The sequence below is a fragment of the Gambusia affinis genome, linkage group LG20 (assembly GCF_019740435.1).
Source record: "Gambusia affinis linkage group LG20, SWU_Gaff_1.0, whole genome shotgun sequence".
Lineage (NCBI taxonomy): Eukaryota > Metazoa > Chordata > Actinopteri > Cyprinodontiformes > Poeciliidae > Gambusia > Gambusia affinis.
In genome coordinates this window covers 4,176,449-4,187,339 of record NC_057887.1, presented here as the reverse complement: position 1 = coordinate 4,187,339, position 10,891 = coordinate 4,176,449, and the positions used below count along the sequence as shown (strand labels likewise).

General features: G+C 40.9%; 1 protein-coding gene across 6 annotated transcripts; it reads right to left on the bottom strand.

The window, feature by feature from the left end:
* Positions 1–326: 326 nt before the first annotated feature.
* LOC122823414 lies at positions 327–6,923 on the bottom strand. 6 transcript variants are annotated; one of them, XM_044103011.1, is made up of 7 exons: positions 6,441–6,923; positions 2,375–4,628; positions 1,792–1,876; positions 1,538–1,639; positions 1,305–1,385; positions 928–1,226; positions 677–751 (listed from the first exon to the last, which is right to left on the bottom strand). In XM_044103011.1, the coding sequence occupies exon 2, from the start codon at positions 4,618–4,620 to the stop codon at positions 2,827–2,829; it is 1,794 nt and encodes a 597-aa protein (XP_043958946.1). In that variant the 5' UTR covers positions 4,621–4,628; positions 6,441–6,923; the 3' UTR covers positions 677–751; positions 928–1,226; positions 1,305–1,385; positions 1,538–1,639; positions 1,792–1,876; positions 2,375–2,826. The 6 variants fall into 6 exon arrangements, 5 of the variants coding, with proteins under 5 accessions (XP_043958946.1, XP_043958948.1, XP_043958949.1 ...); XM_044103013.1 differs by having other exon boundaries at positions 928–1,067; XM_044103014.1 differs by having other exon boundaries at positions 1,305–1,382.
* Between the last annotated feature and the right edge of the window lie 3,968 nt (positions 6,924–10,891).

Here is a 10,891-nt window from a genome sequence, read left to right as displayed (position 1 = left end):
ACATAATGTTACAGTAAAAATCATGGGAAACACAAGAGGTTAAGCTATTTAAATCTCAAGAACTCACCCTCAGAGTGTCTGCATCAACCTCAGCCAGTCAGATGAACACAGACACTGCAGGATGTTTTTGTCCCTGACGGTGACGGAGGTGAGGAGGTTCTATAGCAGGGGTGTCAAAGTCAAATGGACGGAGGGCCAAATAAAAAATTTAGCTACAAGCCGAGGGCCGGACTGATCGAATGTTCATTGAGATTTTTTTAAATGACGCATTTGGTCTAGTGCAGCGGACCGGCCCAATCTTGATTTATTAATCTTTATTAATCTTTATTAATCTTCTCGCGGGCCGGATGTGGCCCGCGGGCCTTGACTCTGACATATGTGTTCTATAGCGATGAGGGAGGATCAGTGTTTGGCGTCTGTCGGATGGGAGGAGGGGGGAGGCGGATGGGTGAGTTTGAAAGTGATCGGCTCCTCATCCGTCGTTGTTTGACCCGTTTCCACTGTTGCTTTTTATCCCACTTCTCCATCTGAATCTGCCTCAAAAGATGAGCTAAAAGAAAGAAATTGTGACATCCATGTGACAGAAACAGTTTCTAAGTTTCAGCTCAGCTTTCCACAGCTATATTTGAAATGATTAGTCATGTTGTGTAGATAGAAATGTTCTTACTTTTTTTTGGTCAACAGGGTTCTCTCATCTTCCTCCACCTGACTGGTGGTGTTGAAGGTGGAGGTTTACAGGAGGAGATCCAACCTGGGATGATCAGAGACATTATTGATGTGCAGAATCTGAATCTGGGGTCAGAAACCAATGCTGGCTTCTCTACATTGTTTCTTAAATTGTTTAATATTCAACATCTGACTTATAAACAGGTGAAATTTCAACATAGGATTTCACGGCAGTGCTTGGTTTGTTATTGAAGGACCTACTTCACATGATCTCTGTCTCTTTATTCTGTGTCCTCAGGTGTCCCCTTGCTTCATCTCGGGATTCCCAGCAGGATGTTTTGTGTCACTTTGTGTCTTCTCTCTCCTGATTGGTCCAGTGCTGTCGTTTTGTCTCAGTGATGCTAGTGAACCAACACATAATCAGACACACATTCCTTAATTTCTGTGTAAATAACAGATCACTCAGGCATCTGGTCAGGATGGTGAGGTGTTTTGGTCACGTCCCATCGGGCGGAGGGACACGCTGGAGGGACTATGTCTCTCGGCTGGCCTGGCAACGCCTTGGGAGGGAGGGAGCGAGGATGGATGGATGGATGGATGGATCAGACTTTCTGATCAAGTCATAATCATTTCCTCACCATTTATAAAATCTACTATAACCAGTAGATCAGCAGGTCCTCTGCTATATTCCTGATCCTCCTTCCATCAGCAGTTATCTGCTGTTATGAAAGAACTCAGTCAAAATAAAAAAATCAGACAAAACAAAAATGTAATCTATTTTAAGTCTTTAAAATAGATTTCCTATTTTAAATTGGAAATAGATTTGAATATTGACCTTGACATCCTCTTGTGTAAAAGTAAATGTTCTTACTTTTTTGTTAACGGGGTTCTCTTATCTTCCTCCTCCTGACTGGTGGTGTTGAAGGTGGAGGTTTACAGGTGGAGCTGGTCTTCTGCTTTAATTGTTATTCAACTCAAGTCATGTGACATGAGTTGATGTAGAAATGAAATCCAATGAAAAGACAACAGGGTTAACAAATAGAATATACATGGACAGAAGAAAGAACAATTTTGAAATTTTACTTCAATTTCATCCATATTTAAAATGAAAATAAGTTTTCTTACTTTTTTTGTCAACTGGGTTCTCTTATCTTCCTCCTCCTGACTGGTGGTGTTGAAGGTGGAGGTTTACAGGCTGAGGAGATCCAACCTGGGATGATCAGAGACATTATTGATCTGAGAACCTGGATCAGAGACTAGTTTTGGGTATTTTTTTAATGTCTATTCTCTGCTTATGATCTTTCTGTGTTGTAACACATGAACAAGCTATTAGCCACATAAACTATTTGTTTCATGAGATTAATAGTTTATCTACATAAAACTTTACATGCTCTCCATTTCCTTTCCTTCGATCCTGTTCTCTAGGGTCCCTCTGAATAAAAGCTCTTAATTAAATCCCTCAATCATAAATTCTGTCTATGTTCTCCTTTGTCTTCTAATTTCTTATTGTCCTGATGCTTTAATTTGGTTTCTGATACAAAGTATTGCCAGGCAAGCATTCCTTACTAAATGTAAATTTTAACTCTACATCGTTGAACACTTTCTAAATTACTAATAGTGAAATTCTATTTTTATTTAGTAAAGCTGATGGTCCCCATCACCAGCAGGAGGCAAGTAGTATCATGTGAATGTGGAATGCAAAACTTACAAGCAGTGTGAAAAACAAGGGGTCCAGAAGGACAGGAACCACACGGACGACGACAAAAGGATCCAACGATGAGCATCTAAAACCTGAAAGATTAAAAACTGGGAGACTCGATTAGTAGAGGAATGGGATAGAATAATTTATTATATTGGAGAGCACCGTGTGGGGAAGAACCGCTATTACACCCTGAAACATGGGGGGGTTGAGAGAAAAACACAAAGATGAAGAAAACCCGATGCAAGGCGCTGCCTAATGCTTCCTCAGTCCTTCCAGAATCCTTGACAGCTAAAATGATAAACTAGCAGTGGGATAAAGAAAAGCCCCGGTGCAAGACGCTACCAAAGGCTGCCTCAGGCTTGCTAGAAAGCCATTAGCTTCAATAAAAAAACAACAGAGAAATGATGATGTTCTAATGTGACTTCCCTAATAGGTCTTCAGTTTTTACAGATCCCAATCTAATCAGAGTCACTTGACAAAACGTAGCGAGGTCTAAACCACACGTGTCTGGAACTCTCTGTTTCTGTAATTCCACCAGATGTTGAAGGTGTTGGTTCCTCTTCCATGTCCCCTTCAGTCTTCATCCAGAAACAGACGTCAGGGGATAACATCGTTGGATTTTCACAGTGTGTTGATGGTGAAGGACTGAAAACACGGGGAGACAAAATGGGATCTTCACAGTGCTTCAATGGTGAGGGACTGAAGTCAGGAGATGAGCGAAAAGGGTCCTCATACACCGTACCTCGTAAGGGACTGAGGACAGGGGATGACAGACCAGGATCCTCACACAACGTCCTTGGTGAGGGACTGGGCACAGGGGATAACAGAATGGGCTCTTCATATTCTGTCTTTCGGTAGGGAATGAACAGAGGGGTTGACGGAACAGGCTCGTCCTCCCATTCTTTACCATATCTCCATGCAATCCTTCTGCCGATTCTTCGAAGGACCTCATTCCAGCTGGCATCGTCACTGTATTCGGTCCTCTTGGCGGCAAGCTCCTCTTTAGCAACAGCATCCTTAGTCCTCTTGGCAGGGGGCTGCTCTTCAGCATCACTGTCCTTCGTCCTCTTTCCGTTTATGCCAGTCACTGATGTCACATGAGCCACGTCCTCTTTCAAACCTACCTGATGACTAGGCTTTGCAGCATCCACCTTCAGTGTAGTTCTCTTGGCGCGACCAAAAGTGAAAGAAGCCACTAAATTTTGCCAACTTTCCAGAGGTTGTGGGGAGGTACTGATAGGACTGGAGTCCTCTGGACGCAAATTGGGCTCTTGCTTTTTGTCAAGTTCGTATGTGAATTTAAAGCTGGAAGGAAGCACGGTACCAAAACTAAGCTTTGATGGTGGGTCGTCCTCCTTCGCAACATCCACCTTCTCTGTAGTTCTCTTGGCACGACCAAAAGTGAAAGAAGCCACTAAATTTTTCCAACCTTCCAGAGGTTGTGGCGAGGTATTGATAGGACTGGAGTCCTCTGGACGCAAATTGGGCTCTTGCTTTTTGTCAAGTTCGTATGTGAATTTAAAGCTGGAAGGAAGAACGGTACCAAATCTAAGCTTTGATGGTGGGTCGTCCTCCTTTGCAGCATCCACCTTCTGTGTAGTGCTCCTGGTGTGGCCAGAAGTCAAAAAAGCCCCTTCCTCTTCCAAACCTACCTGACGATGTTGCAAGGTACCGATAGGTCTGGACTTCTCTGGACGCAAAATGGGCTTTTCCTGTTGGCCAAGTCCAGATGTGAATTCAAGTGAAGTACAAGGAGTCATGTCTTCTTGAGGCTTCTGAGCCACACCGATGTCTTGTATGTATTTGAAATTTGGGGGAAGAATCTCAAGCAGCTGTGATGCAGCATCGGCACGGTATACTGTTGGACTACTGTCAGCGGAGCCCAGCTGATTAATCGTCAAATTCAGATGTTTCAATGACTGCTTAAGTACTTCTATGCCCCACAGGAATTTAATGTTTGGTCGAAGGACCTGGACAACCCGAAGACGGGATTTAAAGTCATTCTTGTCTTCATTATCAACCTCATCTTTATTGGAGGTGGTAGTAGAGCTACGACTGGAGGTGGTAGTAGAGTTACCACTGGAGCTGGTAGTAGAGCTACCACTGGAGCTGGTAGAACAGTCCACAGACTGTAGAGGTGACCTACACCTCGACTCCTCTCCATTGGCTTCATTTAACCACACCTTACCATGATCCTTACCATTGTCTGGATGTCCCTCCAACATTGGGGATCCATCTGCTGGAAGCGCCATGGTATGGGCTGTGAAGAAAAAAAACAAAGCAAAAAAAGCTATAATTCAGTATCTTGACCTCCAAAGGAATGTTTAGAAGGAACACTGAAATACCAACAATACAACTACCCAGGTTTGTGAATGTGTTTGTTTTTCTTGAATATATTTAATGAACAATATTATTGCTATGCCAGATGTGATTAAACAACAAGGATGGGAATTAGGAGATAAAATAAATAAAGCTGATCTTTAGTCACACAAAACAGCAAAAAACACAATTTTACATAAAAAAGACAGAACACACTCTAAAATTCAATGATCAAACATATATAGACCATCACCACTCAGACAAACAAACTTGCAGCTTCACCTTGGTACCAATCAATTATTAAAGACAACAAGCCCATCCTCACTAATCTTTGATGCTACAGGTACATTTTACATTCTTAATAATAGCCAAGGATAAGATACGTGATCCATTCATTACTATTATACTTCAAAAGTATCAAAACCTTAATTATAGCTACTTAAACTAGATTCCTTTGAGCTCCATAACTTTTCACAATCACAGCCACAGCTACTCTGAAACCCCTCAGTACTACCTTCATACTCCCATATATAGCCAACAGCAGAAATGTACATGTATAAAATTAAAGGTTTTATAGATGTAGACCTTTTGAAGCAGGGATCTAAATAAACTATTTAGAAATAATACAGGAGAAATATATATCTAAAATCTTTTCTAATATTCAAGTATTAAGGTTTTATTTCAAGCAACGTATCCAAGGAGACCAAATGTGTTTTTGAGGCATTTTCTGAAACCTGGACCAGGTTTACTTCTTATTCCAAAGATCTGAATAAAACAAAACAGATCTTTTAAAACCAGAAATGACTTTTTAAACCACATAAGCAGTGTTTATGTGTTCCACCAATATTTTAACTAACAAATGAATCACCACTGGACTACCTGAAACTGAATTCCTTGTTTTTCTAATGAATTTTAACATTCACTGTTAACATCAAGTAACTTCCACTAAAATGGAGTGGAACGAAACACTGTCTTTCTGGTCTTGAGTAAATAATTTAGTTACTTTGTGAAATCAACAGGCACACATTGATTGTTTTCTAAAGTTTTTTATAAGGATAAAAATGTGTGTTGTTATTTAATCAATGTATCCATGGAGACTACATGTACCACATTTTTCAAAAAGCTGTTTCCAAAACTTCTTTCAAACCAAAACAATTGCAGCCAGCCTTACTGGCATTTTCCAAAATTTCAAATAACTAGCAGACATTTATAGTTTTAGTGTTCATGTTAGCGACGGGATTTGAGACCTTTGTTAATCACACACAGAAACACATCTGCCATCCCGTTCTGTTGAGACCAGGATGATATGAAATAAATTTTCCGGTTGTGTTCAGTCTATCCGGTCACCTTTGTAAATACACCTTCAGCGCTCTTCCCCACTGTTCGCTCTGAACCGAAAAGCTGCCGTACTCCAGGCATCGCGCCAGTCATTTTAAAGATGCTTATTGGTCCCCCGAAAAATGACAAAAGACCCAGACATTATCATCAATAAATAAAATCCTCCCAGGCGGCCGAACTTGAAAACTGCTGCTAACACTTAGCGTTCGTCAACAACTCAGTAGGAAGTGAATCTCTGTTCTTCGTTAATAATAACCCGGCCGGAACTCGGTTCATTAAATAGGCTAATAAAATATAATTTAACGAAGCTTCAAGGCAGATAAATTTCCTCGAGGGATTTTAATAATCGAGGTCCTCGAATCCCTCGAGGAATCGTTTCAGCCCTAATTAAAAATAGTAGAAAAATGATTTTAACCTTCCAGCTGATCACCCTGCTGGTCCTTCTCCTGGCCAGGAACCACAGGTTTGTTAACCACAGGCTTCTTCAGCAAGTTTTGCACAGCAGACTTCTCGACAAGCTCAAACCTTCCGAGGCTTTAAGTGCTCCTTCAGGTGTCTCTCTCAAAAGTCCCGTCGCAAAGGGAAAGATTTCAGAAGGTCAGGGTCATTTATAAGGTTGAGAACGCTAACGTCGTTTCCATGACTTTCATTGACGAACGCGCACGCACTGGTGCTACACACTCGTGTACAGTAGGTGGCGGTATGCACCTTAAAGTTGCTTGTTATCCTCCATAATATAAAAGAAGAAGTAGCCGCACCTTTGCGTAACGTCGGTACGGCATTTTTTTTCGCACACGAAAGACACAATGTACCTTACCACAGGGGCCATTGTGGTAACACTGATCTCCATCATTGGCTGGATCATTTGCTGATCCCCATTCTACGTAGTAGCGCGGCTACAACGTGAGTGGCCGTCTCACAAACACAGGCTTCTTGTTAGCTAAGTACAGCATAATGGCAGCGCTGATACAACTTCTACACCTTGAAGCCTGTCTTCTACACAGTCTTACGTTAGCTAAACAGATCAATATGCAATGTGTGTTGTAGCTGACATACACTAAAGGTTTTATTTTAGCAGAAAACGCTTTGGACTAAACTGTTACTCATGTTAGCCACTCTAGCACCAAGTACAGCTAGTCAATCAACCATCGCTGTGTTCAGGGAAGCGCTGATTAATTATCGAGAAATAAATATCAAGCCTGGAAACTTGATATCGTAACGGACTTAATGTTATGTTTTTAACCTAATCTTTGCTCGTCTTGCAGGGCGCAGGCGGTTGCCACGGTAACAGGTGTGCTTAAACTACAAAAAGAGAGAGAGAGAGTAAAAAGGTAGGAGTGGTTTTGAGTTGATCAAATTTTACCTTTGTTTACCTTTGCTGTGGCGCAAAACAGCCGGTAGTTAATAAACGTTGAACTAATTACCTCATTCCTTTGTGAGTTTACGTCATTCACAACAAACATCAAATAGAACAAATATATTTCATAAACTTTTAACAAACAAATGGCTTCTACCGCGGTAATTATGTGAAATTAAATTAATTATATCCCAACTTCAGAAGATTTGCCTTTACCTTTACAGAACTCTTTGGTTCCTCCTATAAGTCTGTAGCTTCTCACATTGAGGTCATCAAACCAAATTTCAGATCTACCATAACTGACTGACTGACACCTGTTGGCCTCAGGTTTGCAACCAGCTTGTGACTGAGAAACCAGTAACCTCCTCCCAGATGATGACATGAACTTGTTAGTTCCAGTGTCCATTGTAGTAGCCGATATATTGTGAAAATCCGGTAGAAATGATGCACTAATCCAGTCATGTTTTCATAGAAATAACGGGCCTGGAGGCTTTGTTTGTGAGACTTGCGGGCTCGGGGTCAGTTGTGGGCGGAGCTTGGTAAGGTCCATTGTTTCTTAAAGGTAAGCTAAATATTCAGACATGACAATTGTTTCGTTGGAATTTGTGTTTTTTAGTTTGTGACTTCAGCAAGCGCACAAAATTTAACCCATTTCGAAAGGAAAATTCACCAAACTCAATGTTCCGCCATTTTGCCAAATCTAGGCAAATGGGTAAATTTGAATCCTGTTATATTTGGTAAGTTCTAGTTGCTTTTACAACTAGAACTTACCAAGTATTAATAATACTTGTATAGCTGTATGACTTGAAATATTGGCGATGTGTGCATCTAAAAAGCCAACATTGCAAACTGCTAACTCCGATGGAAACAACTTTGTTCCCTCACAAAGTTGTTCATTACGTCGTGGAAATAGTGCGTTTTCTGTAAGACTTCCCTCAAAATAAAAAGATGTAGTTTTTAATCCAACATAAATGCAGAATGTTTTCAAATATTTTATATAATTTATGGTTTCATCATGACTGCTGTGTAGTTCGTCAACGTTGCAATAAAGTGTTGCTAGGTAAGGCTAAACTTTGGAGAGGGAACACTAAAGAGAGTGAAAAGAAAAGTCCCCTTGGGCATGTTTGACTAGACCAATAGCAAAGCCACGTTGCAAATAACCAACAGGGAAACGGATTCTGGCCCGCTCGCTAGCTCAACAGTCTAGCTTGGATGAAGTTTATACAACTGAGAGAGTTAACGTTTTCAGAGTGATAAATGTATGTTGAAATTTCACCTGTTTATGAGTCAGATGTTGAATATTAAACAATTTTAGAAACACTGTAGAGAAGCCAGCATTGGTTTCTGACCCCAGATTCAAATTCTGCACATCAATAATGTCTCTGATCATCCCAGGTTGGATCTCCTCCTGTAAACCTCCACCTTCAACACCACCAGTCAGGTGGAGGAAGATGAGAGAAACCAGTTGACCAAAAAAAAGTAAGAAAACCTATTTTTACCCAAGTAACAATTTTAAGTATGGATGGAATTGAGATCAAATTTCAAACTTTTTCTTTTTTCTGTGGATGTATATTCTCTTCTTTTTTTTTTAACGCTCAGCATAATTATATCAAAAAACAAAACAAAAAAACCCCCAGTGTAACTTGTGCCTCAAGCTAAGCTAGCTCTTTTAATTTTCTAGTAGTCTAATCTAATTGGCTCATGGCTGCAGCATCGGAAAAATATGTAACTGTTAAAAAGCGAGAGTATATTTTTTCAAATCTATTGTTTCACTTTCTAGAACGCAGTGTGTCGAGATCAACTAAGTTTCTTTTCTTGTGCTGGTGAGGCACTACGGCGGATACCCCCCTTATTCACATTTTAGTATTTTATATGTGGAACAAGACTCCAAATTATGTGTGGAAAATTTGTGATTTTTTTTCATAGAGCATATCTAAAATATTATGAAGAAAATGCAGATTGAGGTGCTGAAAACCAGAAGAACAATGCAAATGGTTGGCCTGCTATTGCGAAGCAACTAATCCAGGAGCGCTGTTTATTTATGACAGGGCTGATGTGAGTGCATCTTTAAAAACGGTCCAGTTTCTTCTTACCAGGCAATATTCCTAAGCGAACATTTCAAACGTAGTGTCCCAGTACCGTTGCAGTAGCTCGAACCACGGTAAGGTTTTGAGCAGCGGTATGTCTTGCCTGTACTTTGAGACTAATCAGTTTTGAGTACAGATGACGCCACCTCCACACCACCCTCCAACAGCTCATATGTTAGGTCCTTCATGCCGCCTCCCCCTGCTCGTATCTAATTCACTGACTGCATTCAGTGTCTCCATCACTGCCTGTCCAGACGCTCTAAAGTAATTCAAGTATGCCTTGTTTGATTTGGGTCAGGGCCTTTCAAAACTAATACCTGTAAGCCTTATAATACAGTAATTTGTAGCGGCTGGGGTAGGAGAACGTGGATTTATCAATAACGGAGCTTATTGAGTTTTGATTTTTGGGGTTTTAGCAGGCAGACGAGGGGCACACTGATGGGTTAGGTTAAACGGGGGTTACTCAATAAGAGGGTGGCTGTTATTCCAAAACTGAAGCAGGGGAACTTATAGCGTGTCTGTGAGCAGGCACTGACAGCCTCGTAGACTGACACTCTGTGTATCTCCCAAGGGGGAAATAGGTAGAAGACATACATGCAGCCACATATATGTGCACAAGAAAATGTAGGTATTTAGTCTAGTACACGAGGTTTATAAAAGCCCTACTATAATTTACCTTTTATCTATTAAGCATTGACTGTGTTTATTTTACATGAAGGAAAGGAAAATGAAGTATTCTACAGGTAAAAATGTTAAGAGGCATGGATGAGGTAAAGGGCTGAGTATGTCTCAAGCATTTAGCAGCCTCTCTCTGGTTTAGTCCCCCAAAATCGTCGTGTTGTTGTCAACAGATTTAGATTCAGCTCCGATAGCTTAACTGTGGATCTCTGGGCTGCTTCTCTGATTAATGCTCTCGTTGCCTCATCTGCCAGTTTTGGTGGACTTTCATGTCTTGGTAGGTTTGCTGTTGTGGTACCCTGAACATTGCCTTCCTACGAAACCTTGCTCCTGTGTTGCTTTTGAATTGGAGTTCCTCCAAGGTTTTAGTTTTGACAATGGCGGCGGAGAAAGTGAAGGGAGCCATTGGGTCTGTGTTGGCCATGCTTCCAAATATCGATGGATTAAGTCAAATGTCAGTCTGTGTTTTTTAAAGTCTGACTCCCCTCGTTCATCTTTTCACTCCTATTTACTTGTACTGCGGTCTTGTTGCTGACCGCAGTACAAGACTGCGCTACTGTGAACTAAGTTACCCTCCGAAGAGAGGCTTTTTGGGAAAAAAAAATAAATAAAATTGCGATACTTTTTCTCAAGGTATCGCAATACCTAAAAAATAGGTATTTATTTAGGGTTTAAACTGTCTTAAATCTTAACCAGATTCATGTAACTGATGTTTTCACTCCTGCATTTTTAACGAGCTCTTCC

Bases quoted from the DNA above. Each gene is read 5' to 3' on its own strand.
- LOC122823414 (XM_044103011.1), bottom strand. From the start codon at position 4,620: ATGGCGCTTCCAGCAGATGGATCCCCAATGTTGGAGGGACATCCAGAC.